This window comes from Diabrotica virgifera, chromosome 4 (assembly GCF_917563875.1).
Source record: "Diabrotica virgifera virgifera chromosome 4, PGI_DIABVI_V3a".
Taxonomy (NCBI): domain Eukaryota; kingdom Metazoa; phylum Arthropoda; class Insecta; order Coleoptera; family Chrysomelidae; genus Diabrotica; species Diabrotica virgifera.
The window spans coordinates 159,278,247-159,301,021 of NC_065446.1; the positions used below are offsets into that span (position 1 = coordinate 159,278,247).

Here is a 22,775-nt window from a genome sequence, read left to right on the forward strand (position 1 = left end):
CAGATTTCGAAAATAAATTTCTCAACTATTTCTGGGGAAAAGTTAAACAGAGGGAAATCAACCAAGAGCTACAGAATGGAAGATATCACGAGAAAATGGGAATATCGGAAGAAAGATATGCTTTGCAGATATATAACAATTCCAAATATCTAGACTACAAATACTCTACCGAACAACTGGTAGAAATGATAAGCAGACATTTCGAAGAAACGCTGGAGGACCACGTGATTTTGAGAAACTATCAAGATATTGATAGTTTGTGCCAATTCCTTCAAGTAAGGGAAGCAAAAAGAAGAGAAATGCGAAACAGAAGACAACATGAACAATATAATGGACCGGCAAGAAGGTATCAATCAAATTATGACCAGAGAAACCGACATGCCCAATCAACAAACGAAGATAGGCCGAGAGAATACCAAAATTACAATAGACAACAAAATTATGATAACAGGAATCACGAAAAAAATAGAACATATGAAAATCACAACAGAAACAGAGATGCACAAAATCCTCCGACTAGGAATACGAACGAACAAAGGGACGGTAGAAACAATCAGAATTTCCAACGACAAAATAGAAGGGAGATGAATCATGTAACAATAGAAAACGAGGAAGAAGATGTATGCAATGAATCCAGACAGGATTTTCAATAAAGCATCCACTGAACAAACATAAACAACTCTCCGGTATATTTTGTCATCCGAGAGAGTTTATACAGTTGGCGGGAAATGAAAGACAAAGTTCTAATTCAAATTTAATATTCTTAGATGCATTTATAAAACATAAAGCGATTAAAATTTTGATTGATTCTGGATCGGAGATATCGTTAATCAATAAGAAACTAGTAAAAGAATTAAATTTGGACAGATTTGTGTATAAAATTCCTAGGGTTGCTTTAGTGGGTGCAAACAACAAAAAATTGACGACAGTAAATGAAGGTTTGGGAGTGCGGATCAGAGTGGGAGACAAATACTATATTATGCAATGTGTGGTGATCGAAGATTTAAACCATGATATGATAGCGGGAATTGATGAATTGAGTGAAAAACATATCACCATAAATTTTTCGGAGAATAATCTGGAAATCAGAGCAGAACCAGACAACATAGAAGAAGAAATGGAAATAGATAGGAAAATAATTGTTGAAAAGATAAATGAACAGGAAAAACATAAAGAAATCAATATGACTGTAGAGGAAAAACCGAAAGTACAAGAAAAAAATCAACCAGAAAAAAAAAGAAGGAAGAAAAAGAAGAAGAGTTCAAAAAGAAAGAAGGAAAACAAGGTGGATACAAGAGAAAGACAGGAAATCGAAGGTACGGAAGAATTGTCGGCAATCGACGATAAAACAGAAAGGAAGCAGGAAGAAAAGGAAGTTCTCATAAGAGAAATGAAAGCAGTAGAAACATGGTGCTCGGGATACCAAATGGAAATTGAAGATAAAAAAAAACAGAAGAAGAAATAAAGGATGAGGACAGAGAAGAAATGGCAATAATGGACGAGAATCCAGAATTTTATGAAGAAATATTATGGACAGTGAATACATGCGAACAAAATGAGGATGAAAGAAAATTAAAATGTGGAGAAAACATGGAAAAGGAAGTAGAGAAGATTCTAGAAAATTATGGAGATTTGATTAATGAAGAAAGTCGAGTGGCTAAAGATTATGAACATTCTTTTAAAGTTAAAAACTTAGAAAATTTTAAATCCAAGACATATCCAATCCCGTATAAATACAGGCAAAGCGTCGGACAGGAAATTGAAAAAATGATCGAAGACAAGGTGATAGAAAGATGTGACTCTCCATATATCAACCCGATAGTATGCGTTAAAAAATCGAGTGGTGATTTGCGATTATGTTTAGATGCAAGAAACATTAATTCACACACAATCGCGCAATACGAAGCGCCTTTGAACATCGAAGCCATATTTGGACGAATCACAGGGTCACATATTTTTTCCAAAATCGATTTGAAACATAGTTTTTGGTTAATACCTTTGGCAGAGAAATGTCGAAATTATACCGCTTTTTCGATCGACGGAGTGGTATACCGATTTAGGGTGGTACCATTTGGCCTACAGAGTGCATGCGCTGCTTTGGTTCGCGCATTGAACACAATCTTAAATAGGCATGGAGAATTTGTTGTACATTACATAGATGATTTATTAATTTTCTCACCAGATATAACAAGCCATCTACGACATATTCACACTGTGCTAGAAGAACTGGATCAAGCGGGATTGAAATTAAATATTCAAAAGTGTCAGTTTTTCCAAAAGGAAATACTGTATTTAGGATTCAAATTAGACACAAAAGGGATTAGTCTTGCAGAAGATAGAATCGAAATTATAAATAACTACGCTAGGCCAACCAATTTAAAAACATTGCGGGGATTTTTGGGAATGGTAAACTATTTCAAAAAACTAATACCAGACATCAGCACAAAAGAAATACCGTTGATAGCATTACTTAAGAAAAATGTTAGGTGGAAATGGGGAACGGAACAAGAAATGGCTTTCAAAAATTTAAAAGGAGCTTTCTCCACAGCTGTAAGAGTACACCACCCAAGATATGATCAACCTTTCATTCTCCGGACCGATGCTTCCATAACAAAATTCGCAGGGGTGTTATCACAGATCCAAGACGATGTAGAGGTGCCAATCTGTTTTGTCTCCCGTGTAACCAAAACATATGAGAGAAAGTACAGCGTTACTGAATTAGAGTTCGCCAGTGTGTTATTTTGTGTAAATAAATTACGGTTTTACCTACTAGGGGCAAAATTCACCATTGAAACAGACCATGCAGCTTTGATACATATAATGAAAAATAGGCTGGTAAATAATAGAATTCATAGGGGCATTCTTTTACTTCAAGAGTATGATTTTGAATTTAAATATATCAAAGGAACTGACAATATCTTGGCTGATGCGTTGACGAGAGATGAACAATTCCGCAAAGAGGACCACAAAACTCTCCACGTTGGCATGAACATAATGAGAGAAGAAGCAGGCTTATTTTCTTTGGCTCAGATCAGGGAAAATCAGGAACAACTGGATGAAAGAGAAAAGCAAAGGGTCGAACAAGAGGATAACTTATATTTTAAGAGGGTCGATGGTAGAGAACTATATGTAATCAAGGAACAGATGGCAAAAGAAGTTTTAGCAAAATTACACTGTGACAACGGACACATTGGAAGCAGGAAGGTGTGGCTTATGTTCAGGGAGAACTACATTTGTCGAAAGGACTATACAATAGCCAAAGAGATGACTCGAAATTGCGAGACATGCCAAAAGTGTAAAAGTAAGAATTTCAAAAACGAAAACATCACAAAAAACGTCATAGCTCGGAAGAAACTGGATATTGTCGCCATTGATATGTTGAGCGATTTAATAACAACAACACAGAGGAATAAACACATATTAGTTATGGTGGATGTTTTTTCAAAGTATTTAAAACTGTACCCATGTAGAACCACGAAAGGAGCTGAAATACTTCGGAAGATAGACGATTTTATCGAAACAGTGGGAAGACCAGACAATATTTTGTTGGACAATGCAACATACTTTAGGAACGACCGTTTTAAAGGGGAATTAAGAGAGAGAGGCATAAATACAAAATTTGTAAGCATCCGACATCCACAGAGCAACCCATCAGAGCGTTTTATACAAGAAGTCACAAAATTTCTAAGAATTGCTGCGGAAGAACATCATCGACATTGGGACAGAAAAGTGTTTGAAATAGAGACGTATTTGAACTGTGCACCAAATACGGTTACCAAGGAGACGCCTTTATATGTAATGAAAGGAACAATGCCTACGAGACCGTGGGAAGACACCGCCCCCAGACAATACGAAGAAGTGATCGAGGTGGTTCAACGAAGATTGAGACGAAGTGGAGAGAAATATCTCCAAAGGCAAGAGAGGACCCGAAGAAGAAGGCCGGTTACATTCCAGAAAGGGGATAAAGTTTTAGTGAGGGCACTAAGGGTGTCCAATTTACAAAATGGTATTTGTGCTAAATTGATGCCGGTATTTGAAGGTCCATATAGGGTCAATACGGAAAATGGGGTAAATAGTTATGAATTAGCGCATATAGAGACAGGCAAGATACGGGGTATTTTTAACATTCACGACATTTATAAGTATCATGAGTAGAGTTTGGTAACATAATGGAATAATTTGATCCTAAAAAAAACTTGTGTCATTTAAATAAATAACAGAGTTTTTCGGCAAATCAAATGGCGGGGAGTTGTTAAGATATGTAAAATTTGAATTAATATGGTTTCGATCTTAATATTTTAGAAAAGTTAAAACATATAATAAAAATATACCAAAATTCATTTCGAAGAAATGAAAGTCAATTATCTTTGGATGGCCGTAGGTAAACAAAATTTAAATAGGGATTAAGTATTTTCTTTGTACAGTTAGTATGATAAGGAAGTGGTTATGTGTTTGGACAATGAGACCGGGTTAGGGAACAATTGTATTTAGAAATTTAAATGAATGTAATCTCCTTAAAAACCGATTGGCATGTAATTAGTTTTAGGAAATTTCTAATGGTAGGAAAAGTTGGTGTTGAATCTGACATTGACAATTTTGAATTTAATTTTTTGGAATCGTTGTCAGTGGACTTTCATAATTTTTTTACATAATTTAATTTTACGGTAGAATAATTTTTTCAACGTTACTGTTTAGTGCTGGCCTTTAAACGAATGTGATTCTAGACGATAGTTGTTAAATGATCGTCAAGTCGAATAGTGGTGATCTCTGAGAGTCTCCTGAAGTAGTAAGGCAGATAAATGAATAGCTGTGAGTTTGTTGAAATAAGTGTCCTGACGGAGGCTCATCACGTAAAGCATTGTAAGTTATATTGTTCTACTTATATTCCAAGAGTCACCGTTGCATGCCGGAACGAGAAATAGATTCAGTTTATTGAGAGGAGAAAAGGCTAGCATTGTTTTTTGAAAGATACGTGCATCTGTAGGGGGTCATTGATGACAATAGGCTTGCAATAGTTTGTTGCGAGATTGCTGACTACATAGGGGGCTGCTAAGAGTAAATTGTAGGCGACCAGAGACAAGAATTTGGACAACTCATCATCCGAGAGACAGTTTTATTTTTTTTTGTAGAATTATTCATAACGCAAATTTCAATAAGTACTTTAGATAGTGGTAGGAGTATTTCAATAATCAGAATAGGAGATATTATTTTTAGAGGATATTTTGAGGGTGAATTTATTTCAATAGATGTTTTTGTACCATATATGTGTTTTATTCCGTTAGTCTTTGACCTTATTTATCATATGTAAAGCAAAGGAGATATTGAAGCACGAGAATATAAAACCCTGAGATTAGAGCATTAAATAGTGTGATTAAATCATAAGTGCAAAACGTTTCCTTAATGTCCTCATAAGTACGTATCTCTTTATTCTTTTTTTGGTAACGCTAATCTTAAACTATCATAATTAATTTATTGTAGGTAAATAGTTCGATAAACAGTTGATCCTATTACCTCGTCTACATTGTTCGGAAAGCTTGTCATAATAGCAAATTCGTGCCACGATTTATTTTTTTCCGATTCATGTAATATTTCACACCATAAGGTACCGAATGTAAAAGTAGGGCTTCCAATCCCGCAATACCGAGATCTCGGTATTGCGGGATCCCGCGTCATTTTCCAATCCCGCGTGATGCGGGATTACAGGCGCGGGATCCGCGGGATTTGCGGGACTGAAAAAAGTGTACATTACTGCTGTAGCTACGCTCAAAATTATCAAAAAACTGTCTTTACGCCGTATTTTACAACGACGTAGAAATGTGACTGCACTACTGATTTATCTCCAAAAGCCTCGTAGTTACCAAGCGTCGTGTGACGATGAAACTTTTCATCTCCCACCGAAAAGTTTACTTCGAAAAGAAATTAATGATTTTGTAACGGGAATGAACTTTAGCCTTTTAAATTCATCTGAGAGCAATGATGACGAAGAGGCTGATGAATTAGTATTGATCTTACATTGCAACAGGAGTTAGAGTTAACTATATCGTCAGCATGTCATGTATTTACTTTGTCCGTCGCCATCTCGAGCTAATAAACTCGAGTCCATTATTAAAATAGAAATGACTCTGTATGAATCTGGGGAGTCAACGGGAAAATATCTTACATTTACATATAAAGCCTAAAAAGGAATACCGTCGACGTATGGAAGCCGAAAGGGCATTTTCTGCTGCTGGCTATATGTTTGGCAGATGACAGTTTAGATTTAGATATTGACTCGTATAAATAAAAATGAGAATGTAGTTTATACTCCAAATTTTAGAGAACCTTCATACTCCACGCGGTAGTATCTACTCTCATGTTCGGTGAGTAGACACTCATCACATCAACATATTTTTATTCATATGAAATGTAGTATAAAGTTATACTTTATGAGAACGTACTCGGAGTTTATACTCCGTTTTTATTCATACTATCCAATATGTTGTGTTTCCTTTGCAAACATTTTCAATTGAAAGCTTTAGCTAAATAATAGTAACTTATAGCTAAGTAATACCTATAACAACTACATTAGAAAACTGTAATAATTTTCAGTTGAAAATGGGATTTTTTGGTTGATTTTTACAATTTTGTTGGTGTATTTTTTGAAGAAGATATATTTTTTGTTTTTTCAGTATTTTTGTTACTGTTTTTTGTGATAAAAAACAGTTTGGATCTCATACTAATAATAATACTTAAATAAATGTGGATTTAGTTGATTAATTTATTGTTTTATTTGCCTTATATAAATAGGAATATTTTCAATATGCGGGATCCCGCAAATATCGAGATCCCGCGGGATTGAAAATTTGTAGTCCCGCAAATACCGAGATTGAACTCAGGCTGCGGGACTGGAAGCCCTATGTAAAAGTATTGCCTGTATTAAATTAAATCAAGCGATGTTTGGCTATTACGATATATTGCCTAATAATAATTACATGTAATGCGCTATATATTAAAAAAACCACGTGGGATACTTTACACCCTAAATTGTAAATAAAAACCAATCTAACGAAAACTACAATTCAATGTCTAAACAACCATAAACATTTATGAAAAATGTTTTTAATTAATTTTATCTAATACTACATAATTACCTTTTTCCTCGTTTCTTCAATATAGTTCCTATATAGTCTGCTAAGATAGTTCCCGCTGCTCTGCCCATAGAACGAGCCAAAAGTGGAGGTAGTACTCCATAAGGATTTTCATTGTCCGTAAGACCAAGTTTTGCAAAGTCAACTAAAAATAAAAATGGCTAAAAATCTTAATAGTACTTTTATTTGTATCTTAAATATATAACCATTGAAAAACTCATAATTTGATAAGGATTTGATAAATCATGTGAATGTAAATGGCCAGTGGCAGTACTTGACTAATCCCCCAGAAACCTTATGGCCTCACAGAAAGCCATAAGTCTCTTAAAAGACAACTCCCTCAGCTGGCTCTTCTGCATAGATGCCAATCGCAAGATCTTCCACCTCTGACAGGCCAATGCCGGGCATTCCCAGAGGACATGTGAGGAAGTTTCCTCCTCTTCATTACATAGACCGCATCGTGAGCTATTCGCCAGTCCAAGCAGATCAATGTGTTGCCGTCGGAGTCTACAGTGGCCGGTCAACATACTGACCACCAGGGAGCATCTTCTATGGTCTAAAAGAAGCAGTTGGGCTGTGAGACTATTATATGGCCCCACTATGTGAAGCCTAGCCTGTCTCAAAAGTCCACAACTGGCCCAGGAGTCCTGGAACCTCCGCAGGGGAGCTCTCTGAGATTACCCCGACCAGTACTGAAGGGCACCAAAATCACAGGTTCGGGTCCCACAGGCAAAGTGGATGAGCCCTGTCTTGCCCGGGCCAGATCGTTCGTTGCCTTCCACACCTGTGTGTCCCGGTATCCATACCAACCTAACCCTGTTGGTCAGAGCAACATCATCCAGTGCTCTATTGCACTCAAGAACCAGCTTAGAGCTGATTTTGTACGCTTCCAAAGCCCTTAGCGCTGCCTGACTGTCAGAGCAGATAGAGCTGGTCCTGCCTGAGCAAGCCCTATCTGTAATCTCTTAAGGACATACCAGGATCGCAAATATCTCCGCCTGAAAGACTGATGTATGAGATCCGAGAGCCTGGCTAGACTCAAATCCGACTCCACCACCATACACTCCAGCACTTGCTCGCTCGTCCATTCTGAACCCATCTGTGAACCAGGTGAGCCAATTCCGACAGATTAGTGTGGGTTCTCATTCTACCCACTCATCCCGGTCAGGAAATTGAACCAATAAGGAAGATGAGAACCCAAATTGAGGGGCCACGCTGTCCTGTAGCATAGAAAGCACAGGATAATACTCGATAGCCTATCTCCAGATGTCACAATGGCCCATCCGCCCATTCATTCTCAACCAGTCTCCAGAGCAGTTGAGACGATAGGCTGTCATCATGGCTTCGTGCTCTACAATGAGATGTAGAGGAGATAAATCCAGCAGAACCCCAGGAGCTGTTGTGGGAGTGGTCCTCATAGCACCTAAGATGCCAAGGCATGCCAACCGCTGTAGGTGAGCCAACTGGACCTTGACTAAAGACAGTCTAGCCCGGGGCCACCACACGATGGCCACATACGTCAGTATAGTCTTTATCATGGATTGGTATATCCAACGTAGAATTTTCGGCTGCAGATCCCATTTGGCTCCGAAAGCTCTTCTGCACGCCCAGTAAGCTGCAGCGGCCTTTTTCAATTTCGCGTCTAGATGTTCCTTCCATGTCAGTTTAGAATCCAAGATCACCCCTAGGTACTTCACTGACTTGGAAATCGATAATGCTTTGCCATAGAAGCTAAGCTTTCTAGTAGATCCGATGACCCTTCTCCGAGTCAACGAAACCATAGCAGTCTTCTCAGGATTAACCCCGCGTGACTGCCCTCGGAACCATTCCTCAACGAGCCCGAGAGCCACCTGAGCGACCTCGTGCACTTTTCCCGGGAAGAGCCCCTCAATCAGTAAAACTACGTCATCGGCGTACGCTTGTACATACATAATACCTTGTTCGGACAGTTGCTGAAGAAGGCCGTCAACCACAAGGCAACCACGAGATGCCGACACCCGAACGCAACAACCGTTCCGGTACGCAACGATCTGCCTCTGAGAAAGCAGGGCTCGGATCCTCCTGACCAAGTTTCGGCCAACCCCCTGTTTTTCAGCAGCATCACACATGGAACCAAAAGTAGCGCAGCTAAAGGCGCCCTTAATAACCATAAAGATACCCAAGCTGTATTGCTTCCGATCTAGCACCCGCTCCACCCTGCAGACAAGGTGATGCAGGGCCGTCTTACAAGACTTCCCAGCCTGGCAGGCGTATTGACGTCCATGCAAAGGGTTGCCTCTAAGTGCTCCATCGCGTATGAACTCCACTAGTCTCCCTAGAGTCTTTAGAAGGAAGGATAAAAGACTAATTGGCCGAAACGATTTAGCAAGGGTAAAATCAGTTACACTTAAGATTGCCAACTGGAAAAACAAAGCAAGGAACAGAACAGAATGGCTGAAAATCCTAGAACGAGCCAGGACCCAAAAAGCGTTGTCGAGCTACTGATGATGATGAAAATCAGTTTTACCCTATTTAGGAATAAATACGACCCTAGTCCTCCTCCAGGATAAAAGAATATACCCTCTCACAAGACACGCCCTAAATATCCTGACCAGTGTGGGAGCAATAAGGTCCAAACACTGCTGAAGCAGAGCCGGTATAATCACTCCTCCTAATACATCCTCACCTCTCTCCCTGGAACTGTAATTTTTCCTCGATGTCGGTGGGAGGGCCAAGTAACTGGTCTTGGTCCCTGAATTTGTGAGGGGAGCACGACCAGTGCAACCAAACACAGTCCCTAGCGTCCAGCGCCGCTGGATGCTAAAAGGCGTGGCAACTGAGGCGAAAAGTTGCGACGCCTTCGCCCCCTTTAGGGATTACACCTTTCCTAATTTCCTACGGCTGCCCCAACCCGCAAACTCAATTCGCATATCCCAGTCGGGAACAGCGGCGGGGCCCCGCGCATCAGACGTACTCGTCGGTTACCACCACGCAATTATTTTCGCATTTTTTTTCGACACACCTATCAGGGATAGCCGACATGTCACACCTTTCCCAATTATCCTTACCCCATACCTAACAGGAGAAAACCTGTAAAAATCCGATGGAGTAAACCAGCGAGAAAAAATCCGTAATCCAAGGTGTGGGACACCGTGCCGAAGGATGGATGACCACACGATACGTGGCAACGAACGGTTCCCTCGGGGCACCTGGCGAAACCCCGTTGTACGCAGCCCTACCACCACATGCGGGGCTCTGCGGTGGTGGATTCTTTTTTCCCTAGATACTCGTGGGATTTACATGTTCAATCAATTCTACAAAGAAACCGCGGGCGACCCGGGCGGCAAGCCGGGAAGAAAACTAGACACATCTAGGAGGAGAACAAATTATCTTCCTGACGACCAGAATCTAAAGAGAAAGGCCTCGTACACTAGGTCGATCTCCGAAATATATAAAAAGCGACCGTGCAGTCAAGCAATGGAGCTGCTTGAATACATAGAGGATATGACAAAACAAATGGACCGACTTGCTTCCTTAATACAGGAGTACCCAAATACGGCAAGACCCGTAAAGGATCTTTATAGACAGCTCCACAAGCGGCATGCAATCCATCGTATGGAGCACATCCGTGAGTTGTTGAATAGTCACGCTATTGAGCCTATCGAAAAAATAACTGTAGACTCAGACGTCCAATGTGACCTTGCGTGCGCTGAAGGCTCTGCTGTGCCAAGACCCGCCATATCGGATTGCGGCACGCAGACTGATGCATGGCACGGCCCTCCCGGGACGGTCAAGGTGACGAGCCTAGGAGGAGTCAGCACTTTTGCGGACTTCCAAAGGCACGCCCGCTTTGAGTGGCCTGAGAGTATATATAAAAAAACGACTATTGAGGTCTCAAACCCATTGGACTCCAATTGCCGCGTGAAGGTGGTAGCTCTGGAGCCCAACGACAGGAAGATGAATTTTAGTATTCAAAGACTGTATAGAGACCGGTATCCCGATTTATCGTCGCTGGAAGGGGACTTCGAGGTTATGGAAAATTCAATCACTATCCGGAAAGGTGACGGAAGAAAAACGAAATCACACAAAGTGATTAAGGTCACAGCCAGTACACCGGAAGAGCTCTGGCACGCACTCGAGCGTGTCAGGGAGGAAACTCAAGAAAATCACACTGTGGCCCTGCACCACGTAAGCTACATGTCGGTGGCTGATCTGAGGAAGATGGCGGAAGTTATCTTCCGGAACACCACCCATGTCTCCGTCTTAGTATTCACTACAGCCACCAGACGGGAAAGACCGACGTATGGACTTATTGTGTCTAAGAAGGATGCGACCTACTCCCAGCTGCTGGCTGGAGAAGAGAAAACCGTGGGAAACAGCGAGGCCAAGGAGGTAGTTCGTAGCCTTAGAAGCACCCGTGATGGCAACCTACACATTACAATCGACAAAGATCAGGACACGGCCTTGATGATTAAAAAGGCTATTATCAAGGATAGCGGCGTATCGGCCAAACTGATAGGCCAGGAGAGACAGGCCGTCATCCACGTTAGAGGGATGACCTTGAATACGAATGCAGAGAACCTTAAATTTGCTCTTACGAGAGAGCTGGGTAAATGGGAACCTAGCTACTCCATCAAACACTTGCGTCCCATGCGGAATAACACCTTGGCAGCGACGGTCGTCCTTTCCGCGGAAGCGGCAAGGAGAATCATTGATATGGGAAACATGAAGGTCGGCCTCGTGAGTTGTGAGGTGGAAAGGAGGTACAGTATTAAGAGGTGCCAGAGATGCTGGTCATATACTCATGACGTGAGCAAGTGCAATGGCCCTGACCGTACTGGATTCTGCCCGAAGTGTGGAAAAAACGGTCACACCTTCGAATCTTGTGAGGAGGCAGATTATTGCGTGATTTGAGAACACCGTATTGGCAGCGGCAAATGTAAGGAGTTCCGGCCGGCTCTCCAGCGAGCTCGATTGGCGGACCAAACGAAGACCCTTGAGACTCCCCTTCCACGGGCGTACCAGCCCCCTACTCCTACAATAGACATCACCTGCCCTCCCCTACCCAGACCGAAATGAATATAGACTCAGAGAAAACTGATGAGTTAAAGATTGGTGCCTCAGCGCCTTCACATGAGGATATCGCGAGGGCCGACGACGAGGTTTTTCATGGAGTGTCTCACTCCACCCTCGTGGAGCAGTCTGGCTCCATGTCCAACATAGTGGCGACCGAACACGTACAACGGGCCGAACAGCTCAGTCATTCATGAGGACAGAGCCTAGATAGTAGATACTAGAAAATATAAACCCTCTACCCCCGACTAAGCACTAAGCAGATATAGACACTTATTAATTGATCTGAAATGGCTTCGAACGGTGCGAAGACTCTCAAAATATTACAGGTAAATATCGGAAAGGCCAAGGTGGGACATGATCTGATTCACGCCAAAGCTCTGGAAATAAAAGCAGACCTCATTATAGTCCCTCAACCTAATAAAATCATTTCTAAAAAGTTTGGTTGGGTCGCCGACAAGCGGGCTGACGTCGCCATCTTCTTGGTGAATAGGAACCTGTCCATAAGCAAAATCACCAAGAAAGAAAGCTTCATCAAGTTAAAACTCAATGATGTAGCTATTATAGCCTGTTATATCTCACCAAACATCAACATCACACAATACCAAGAGAAGGTCGAAAACTTGGCGACATAAACGCCAAGTCCATATGGTTGGGGGTCCCCAAGAAATGACGTCAAAGGGAATATATGGAACGAATGGATTGCCTCTAGCGATATGGTAGTGATGAATAATGGGAAACACACGTTTGAAAGAGGTGAATCGCGTAGCCACATAGTTACCCTGGCATCCAAAAACTACGCTAAAAAGATTACGAATTGGGACGTGCTAGATGATAACATCTTTACCTTCCATAAGTACATATTCTTCGAAATTGGCACAAAGGTAACAAAAAAGAACGGCAGGAAGATACTTGACTTCAACAAAGCAAGATTTGCGGAGTTGATTAGTAATCTACAGGAAGAAACCACTGACTTTCCCACCCCACAGGAATTCTATTACTAAGGCAGACAAATTAAGCAGTAGGAGCAAAACCGCCTCATACACCGTACCCTACTGGTGGAATGACGAAATTCAGTCGAAACGGACAGAATGCCTCAGATTCAGATCAATCGCCCAGAGACATAGGACCCAGCAGACAAAAGAGGAATATAAATCCGTCAAGAACGAACTAAACAAACTTATAGAGAGGGCAAAGCGCACATGTTGGCAAGACTTGTGAGAGGGGCTGGAAAATGACGTATGGGGCGATGCCTATAGAATAGCCACCAAAACGCTGAAGTTCGAGATAACATACAATCTGTGCGATGAGAAAAGAAGACAAATAGCTAACATTCTCTTTTCCAACAAGCCCGGCATTGAACATACGTACAATGCACATATCTGTGGAGGAAATAAGTAATGCAGAACTCATCAAAGCCGCAGAGTCCATTAAAGTAGGTAAATCCCCTGGACCCGATCGTGTGCCACCAGAGGCGATAAAACTAATAGTTAAAACACAACCAGACGCTATCAGAGCCATATTGAACCAGCTGCTGACAAAACAAGAGTTTCCTAACTAGCTCAAGCTCGCGAGACCAACTCTAATACTCAAACCCGGTAAAGACCCGGAAGAAGCCACCGCCTATAGACCGATATGCCTACTCGACTGCCTAGGAAAGTTGTATGAGAATATTAAGAACCGTCTTGAAAGAGAGCTGAGAGAAAAAGACATCATCTCAACCAGACAGTACGGTTTCACGAAAGGAAAATCTGCTATAGATGCGGTTAAGCATATTACAGACACTGTGAAGAACACCAGAAAAAGATGGGCCGTTTTAGTAATGTTTGACGTAAAGAACGCCTTTAACTCGGCCAACTGGGCCCATATTATTACTAAATTAGAAACCGCTAGGGTCTCGGGATATCTGATCAATATTATAAAAAGATATTTAACCGAGAGACATGTTTCAGTGGCCAGAAATGTTGAGATGAAACTAACAGCCGTCGTACCGCAAGGTTCTGTACTAGGTCCAACATTGTGGAATGTTTTGTACAATGGGGTTTTAAATATCGATTACGGTAGAGACAACATGGCAGTAGCCTATGCAGACGACCTTGCTGTATTGGTCACCAACGACATGTACTGGGACCTTGTGTAAATCGTAAACGAATGCTGCGAGAAAGTGAACAGGTGGATGGAAAATAATGATCTTGAAATATCGCAGGTCACAAGACAGAAGTGGTCATCCTTAAAGCTCCAAGAAGTGGGCCGGACTTGACCTTTCAAATAGGTAGTAGTCAACTAGAGCCGACGAACTGTGCGAGGTATTTAGGCATCGACCTGGACAGAGGCTTAAGATACACGAAACACTTATTAAGAGTTGTTAAGAAGGCAGACGAACGGACAGCAGCTATCCAGAGAATAATACCTAACATTGGAGGTCCCAGCAGCAACAAGAGAAGTTTGTACCTCCAAGTGGTGCAGTCGACCCTTCTATATGGAACCCCCGTCTGGATCAACGTACTAAAATACCAGAAGTACAAAGATATCATAACAAGAGCCCAAAGGAAGCCTCCTTTAAAAGTGGTGAGCGCGTACCGAACCACTTCTACGTTGGCCTTGCAGGTGATAGCGGGCACGCTTCCTATTCACCTGTTAGCCAAAGAGAGACAAATGCTGTATGAAGCCCACGATTCCACGATGGCCACTTATCACATGTGAGAAGGACCATACGAGTAAAGATGCTAATGGAATGGCAAAGGGAATGGGAGGTACAGACCATGAAGGCTCGCTGGACCAAAACGCTGATCTCCGATGTTATAGCTTGGTACAACTGTATATTTAAACGGGTAAATTACTACTTGACTCAATTCCTGACGGGTCATGGGTCTTTTAGGTCTTACACATACGGCATCAAAAAAACCAACGATGACATATGCACCACGTGTCATGCATGAGAGGGACGATGCGGAACATTGCATCTTCCGGTGTAATGTTTTCGTCGTAGAACAACAAAAGCTACAGAATAGGTTTGACGCTATCTCGCCCAACAACATCATGCAAATTGCAATGACCAGCAAAGAGAATTTCGAGTGTATAATCGACCATATAACAACCATCATGAAAAGAAAGTCTATAATGGAAAGAGTAGAACAAGCTGGGTGAGGGAGTCTACTTCCTTCATAGCGGTCAATTGTAAAAAAAAAATAAAAAATAAAAAAAAATCTTCTTTATTTCTTTCTCCTTATGGTATAAAAATGTATCGAGTTACCTTCTCTTTTTTTTTCTCAATGTTCCCAAGTTCCTCCGCCTGGGAACTAGATCTTTTCCCCACACGCTCACCGCTATTGGGTAAGTGCTCTAGATATAATAAATAGCTCTAAGGGCACCTTTAATCCGATCTGGGCGGGGTATCTCCATGTTTCGTTTGCTAATGAACTCGTCCAGGGATACCTCGGGTCGAAGAGGGGGTGGCTTTAGTTGGTAGTCGACCTGGCAGGGATGTCCGAAGGGGGTCTTGTGTCACTTAGTTTTGACACCGTGCCGTCGGCGTATGTCTCTGGTTTGGTTGAATCCAACAGTACTAGAGACACCTTCCCTAGTCGATTTACGAATCTTTCCACCTCATTCAAAAAAAAAAATACATCCTCACCTGGTGACTTGAAGGGAGCGGAACTCCAAACAGCACAGCGCACCTTCGTATACGATACTACTTCCTTCGCCCTCCGGAAGTCCCCCATTCGCGGGAGCCTAGCTGTGGCTAGGGCAGTATCATCGTCCAAACCTTTCGGAAAGTGAGCGTGCAAGAGAGTCCTGAGGGCCTCTTCGTCAGTTGAAGATAGGCTTCCACTGGGCATACGGACCTGACCTACGGCAGGAGTTGGATTTTTGCAGCGGGCATGTGTTCCACGCTGTCACAGTAAGCTCTCCAAGAGCTCCTTTTTGAGCTCTTAATCAGAGACTTGTAATCCCTCTGAGCCTTCTTAAAGCAGTCCCAGTGAGCAGGCTTACCAGTTCTCTTGGCCCTTTTGAAGAGAGCCTGAGCCAGTTTACGTTGTCTCTCTACCTGAGGTGTCTACCAGGGAATAGCGGAACCAGCCGTTCTCTGTATAAGAGGACAGCTAGCTCCATATGCCGGGGTTAGGGCTCCGGATAAGTGCTCCAAAGAGATCACTATATCCTCAGCTCCGCCTAGACAGGGATCCAGTGGGGATCCACGAGATTATGGCTAAGCTCCTCTGACCCAGGTCCCTGGTCTCAGTCTGTAGCTCTTGGATTCCCATATGAAATATTCTGGAGCTTAAGAGCCTCCAGCTTAATGAGAATGTGTCTGTGATCTGACAGTGAGACTTCCTCGGACACGACTCACTCCGAGACCAGTCCCACTAACGCTCTAGAGCATAAAATGAGGTCGATAACCTGTCTTCTCCTAGACTTCATAAACGTAGGTACTGAGCCCCGATTTAGAGCCACACCCCGGAAATTGATATCTGCACCACACAACTATGTGGTGGGAGTTAGAATCTCCCCACTAGAAGCGGAAGTAGCAGATTCTCACAGTATCTGACCAACTCCGTCATTTCCGTTGTTGGAGGGGGTTCTGGTGAGTCATAAGGAAAGTAGGCAGAACAGACCCCCTTCCCCTTTCACGTCTCACCGACTTGAAACTTCACCTTTACTGCCACAAGGTCTCGTGATCAGAAGTCCTGTAGCAGGCAGGGGCATAAATTATTGATTGTGCCAGCGGCTCTCGGCGTCTCTACAGTGAAGCACCAGAACAGTTGACCACCACGGTTCCCTAGTCCGCATATTTTACCTCTATACACCCACGGTTCCTGGATGAGAGCTACTCGTGCTGAAAGTTCGGACAGTTTTCTCAGGAGGACACCTGAAGCTGCCTTACCGTGTTACAAGTTGGCTTGGATCTTGGGCACTCTCCAAGGAGAGCCCCGCGGGTAAGGCTATTTACAAGGGGGTTTCGCCTGGTGCCCCGAGGGGAACGTTATGACCGCTGCTACTCCAGCGACCTTCCATCCACAGCACGTTACCACGTCTTGGTAGGAGATTACGAGATTTTACCTCCTTTCTCCCCTCCTCCCACTAGCCAGAGATTGTCTCCAACCGTTCTCCTATCCGCCACCTGGAGATGCGCTCGGTAGGTACCTCTACTACCGGGAATAATTACAATATTTATTACAATATTTTACAAATTTTGTGCAAATATTGTAAGAGATACTGGCAGAGTTGGTCGTAAAGCTTGAAGTGGTCGTTTGTCTTAACGTACAGTTTTGAATATGTTTAACTGTTTAACTATATGTTATTTTGTTATATGCTTTTTCTCATGAGGATCTTTCAGTGCGTCACAGTTTTTCGATTTCTTTCTAAGGCATTAAATTATATGTGACAGAAAAAAACGCACGTCGGTGATTACATTTCGTCGGTGACATTTATAACATTTATTCTAGTCGTCAATAGATGGCGCTGTAATCGAAAATAAAATAATTTGCGAATTATGTAATATATCTACAACTATAATCTGAGCAATTTATAAGACTATACAAATCAAAGAAAATACCATTTTATAAATGCAATAAACACAATTGATTTGTTTTTGTGCCAAATTGCAAATAAAATATGACAACTGTCAGATTTAACTAAAATGTCATGTCACTAAAATGTATATTATCACGGACTTACCTTTTTTTCTATAATTTGTGACGCACTGAAAAATGCTCATGAAAAGAAGCATAGATCAGAAGCTAAAATCATACCTTTCAGTATTGGTTCAATTTGCATATTTATCATATGGCACATGTCAATTAACTTGAAAAAAAACACTGCTAGACAAAAAGAGCAACGTTGGAGCGCCACAATACAATATTGGAGACCTTGTAAAGGTAAACGACCAAGAGGAGACCACATATGAGTTGTATCTTCTTCTTCAAGTGCCATCTCCGCGACGGAGGTCGGTAATCATCATAGCTATTCGGACCTTGGAGACGGCTGCTCTGAAAAGTTCGTTTGATGTACATCCGTACCATTCTCTCAGGTCGCGCAGCCACGATATTCTGCGTCTCCCTATGCTTCTTTTTCCTTGAATCTTTCCCTGCATAATGAGTTGGAGCAAGTTGTATCTCTCTCCACGTGTAATATGTCCGAGATATTCCAATTTTCTGGTTTTAATTGTATTTAAGACTTCCATTTCTTTATTCATCTTTCTCAGAACCTCTTTGTTTGTGACGTGTTCTGTCCATGATATTTTTAGATTTCTTCTATATACCCACATCTCGAATGATTCCAGTTTTTTTATTGATGCCGCATTCAAGGTCCAAGCTTCCATTCCGTAAAACAGAGTCGAGAAAACGTAGCACCTAGCCAACCTTATTCTTAGCTCTAACCTTAGAACTCTTGTGCAGAGCACTTTTCTCATTTTGTTAAAATTCGCTCTAGCCTTTTCTATTCTAATTTTAATTTCCTGGGAGTAATCATTTGTGGAGTTGATTATTGTTCCAAGATATGCATATTGGTCTACTTGTTCGACGTTGGTTCCGTTTATGAGGAGATTCTCGTTATTTCTTTGAGTTTTAGATATTCTCATAAATTTTGTCTTCTTGATGTTCATTGTTAAACCGTATTCTTGGCTATATGTCGCTATTCTGTTAACCAATCTCTGAAGATCTTCAATATTTTCGGCTAAGACGACAGTGTCATCCGCATATCTAATATTGTTAATGGGAACTCCGTTCACCTTTATTCCAGCTGTTTCACCCTCAAGAGCTTGTTTTAGGATCTCTTCCGAGTAGGCATTAAAGAGAACTGGAGACAATACGCATCTCTGTCTCACCCCACGTCTAATTTCAATTTCCTCTGACAACTGTTCGTTTACACGTACTTTTGCTCGCTGCTTATAGTATAAATTAGATATGATCCTGAGGTCATTGTAGTCTATCTTCTTTAATTTCAGGACATTCATTAATTGTTCTTGTCGTACTTTATCGAAAGCTTTATTGTAGTCAACAAAACAGACATGTATATCTTGATTGACGTCTAGGCACCTTTGTATTAGGATATTAAGTGAGAAAAGAGCTTCACGCGTTCCTAGGCCTTTGCGAAACCCAAATTGTGTATCATTAATATCTATGTCCAATTTATGATATATTCGGTTATGAGTTGTATGATATCAAAAGAATAGGCGGAACAAATTGGAAATATGTTGTTCAGGATAGAGACTGATGGAAGGAGTTGGGAGAGTTCTATGTCCAAGAATAGACCATAGAAGGATAAGAAGAATTTACTTACTTGTAAATGGCAAACTGATAGTTAAATTAGAGAAAAATCCTTCGGGAGGATACCTCACAAAAGGTAGCGAGAGTGATGGGGCTATTACTAATGTAGTGCCAGGTGGTAATGCTAACCGGCCATCTTGCGTCACCCAAAGTATCCTCTTTTGTCTAGATTTGGCACCTTCTTTGGATATTGATGTTGGAATTACTAGTAGAATGATGGTGATGATGTTTAATGTTTTAAAATAATATTCTGCCATGGCTCACTACTGCTACCTGCAAAAATTAAAATTATTAGGTTCTATTTTTAACTCTTAAAACTTGGTATTGTTACAATAAATTTACAACTATATTCAATATAGTATACCCTTAAATTCCCTAAGCCCTTAAATTCACCTTGAGAAAACTGACGAGTTAAAAATCGAGGTCCCAGCGCCTTCAACGAGGTGATGGAGAGGGTTCTTTCATGGAGCGGTTCACTCCACCAAAGAATACACCAACGACTCGTTGGTGTATTCTTTGACTTCACCCTTGTGGAGCAGTTTAGCTCCATGTGCGACAGCGTGGTGGCCGGACACTTACAACGGACCGAACGGCTCAGTCGTTCATCCTCCCTTCTCCTGAATGAGGAACCTGACGTAACCCCTATCGTTCTTAGACACTCTCCGATCAGGATGAGGTAATTATTTTCTCTTTTTTTTTCTAGGCCACAAATAGTATTGTCAAGTTACGGAGACCTATACAAAGAAGTGAGAAATCAAGTACAAAAAGCAAATAGACTGGCAGGATGCCTTAATAACACTATATGGCGAAATCGACATCATATTAACACTGAGATGAAGTCAAGAATTTATAAAGCCAGTGTAAGGCCAATAATGGCATATGCATCAGAAACAAAACCCGATACTACAGCCACATCACAAAGACTACTGGAAACGGCAGAGATGCTAGTACTGAGAAGAATTACAGGAAACACGCTGAGAGATCGAAAGAGGAATGAAGACATTGTAACGTATGATGCATAAACGAATGTACACTAAATAGAAAAAAAAAAGAATGGAATAGCCAAATCACCAGAATGGGGAGACACGTGTGGTCAAAATAGCAAGAGATAAATAAGAGGCAAATCAAAATAAGCGGTACGCTACCTGGTGAGCATAGGAGTAACTAAAAATAGTGACATTGTTCTTCCATTTTGCTTTGAGTTTGTGTGTTTGTATAAAAATATTTACGTCTTAAAAGTAATTTGATAAGAATGAGTCGTTCAAATCGGTATTGTTTTCAAATAGGCTTATATATATTTTATATATATTGCTTCAAATAGCGAATTGAAATTCATTTTTTATTACAAAATATTAAAACACCCTAAAAAGTTGTGGAAACATTTTTGGGTTACATAGTGGAAATGCATGTCTTTTATCATATTATGTATCACAACAAATATACTGAATGGTTATATCAATCATTGTTACAGCCAACGAAAAAAGAATCTTAATGGAACAATAAAGCTCACAAAAGGGGCGAATATGTTACTTTAGAAAAAGCAGAAAAATAAAACCAATTGTATTGGACGTCGTTCATGAATCCCTAATAATAAAGCCTAATAAAGCCGGCAACTCACGATACTGCAGTGTCGTTCGACAAAATCATCGATGATATCAATTCTGCAGTACTGCAGCATAGAAACCAGTTTCTCTGTGGTAAAATTATGCACGGTCATACACGATCAAAATTTTTGTTAATTAGTCGAATTCGACAAAATTGAACCACGCCGCAGTATCGTGAGTGGCCGGCTTAATATGAACACTATCGATTCTGCTGCAGAAATCAAGGTTCAAGGTTGGCAAGTTTAAACCTAAACCACATGCTTGAAGCCTAAGTTTAAACCAACTGGTTTTTTAAGAAAAAACCTTTGGGCTAGTGCAGTTGAAACTTCGAAACGCAATTCAAATCGGCTTATTACTATTAAAAGCTTGTTACTGTTAAACTTATTAACCTATTAAACTGATTACCAACGAACTATTACTATTGAAAATGATTGCAATATTCAACAAATACAAAACTCCTGCAAGACCATTGCAAAACTCCAATGACAAATGTCAATATTTATAGTTCTACAATTGCTCACTTTGGCTATGCAGTTTTATTTTCAGTTGCCTAGGCAAATAAAAATAAGCGGTACGCTACCTGGTGAGCATAGGAGTAACTCAGTGGCGGCTCGCGACCTCAGTATGCGGGTAGGCGACACATATACCTTTATATATGCTATATATTCTACTATACTCTACATATTATATACTCATATACCTATATACACAGTGTGTCGCATTTAAGATGAAGACACCCCTATATTGTGGCTATCAAAATAAATACAGATTTAAAATTTTGAAGTCAAGCAAGAGTGATGCTTCACATTTTTTAAGATAGTCATAGTCAACTCAAATTTAAATTTTAAACGCTATCTACTGCGAATCTACAAACAGGGCGAATTTTCGATATTTTGCTTCGCATTAGAGATACCGGAAAAAGTTATTTGGAAAAGTTGTTCCAAATATTATTCTAACCCCACGTACCAAATTTCATTACAAAATTCGCACTTTTAGTTTTTTCAGTATTTGTAGTCAGGATCCCAAAACATACAATTGGCAATCCCGAGATGCAGCTCGGGACAACCATTGCCAAAGGCGCAAAAAAATGTAGCCTGACCTAGCCCCAAAAAGTTCCCGGAAATTCTCGTCCACTAGGGCTAGACAAGCCACACTCACAGCGCTGTGTTTATAAAGAATGAGAGACGCATATCGCATATCATTCTGTTCTGTTCTTTAGGTCATGCGGATTTTAAAGTGCCTGACCATAGGGTAGTGACATAATAATAGAAGTGAGTAGTACTACTACGAGGAGCGTACAATAATTAGAGCTTCGAAGAGAAATACAAAAAGTAGCTTTTTTATTTTAGAAACTTACGTATTGTGTCAAAATTTATAAATTACAATTTTGAAATAAGTAATTTATATTAATAAATAATTTATTATTGTATTGTACATTTGAAGAGGTTTGGCAGCGCCTACCTTGCCTACCCCGACGGGCCGCCCCTGGAGTAACCAAAAATAGTGACATTGTTCTTCCATTTTGCTTTGAGTTTGTGTGTTTGTATAAAAATATTTATGTCTTAAAAGTAATTTGATAAGAATGAGTCGTTCAAATCGGTATTGTTTTCAAATAGGCTTATATATATATATATATATATATATATATATATATATATATATATATATATATATATATATATATATATATATATATATATATATATATATAAATGAGACCAGAA

At 40.8% G+C, this 22,775-nt stretch overlaps 1 protein-coding gene across 1 annotated transcript in view; it reads right to left on the bottom strand.

The window, feature by feature from the left end:
* LOC126883992 (uncharacterized) overlaps positions 1-22,775 on the bottom strand; it is a 159,031-nt gene that overhangs the window by 23,705 nt on the left and 112,551 nt on the right. Inside the window, exons 2-3 of the mRNA XM_050649763.1 lie at positions 19,461-19,720; positions 7,131-7,272 (exon numbers count right to left, since the gene is read on the bottom strand). Of these exons, the coding sequence (XP_050505720.1) occupies positions 7,131-7,272; positions 19,461-19,704 (386 nt within the window). The 5' untranslated portion in view covers positions 19,705-19,720. The remainder of the gene's footprint in view (positions 1-7,130; positions 7,273-19,460; positions 19,721-22,775) is intronic.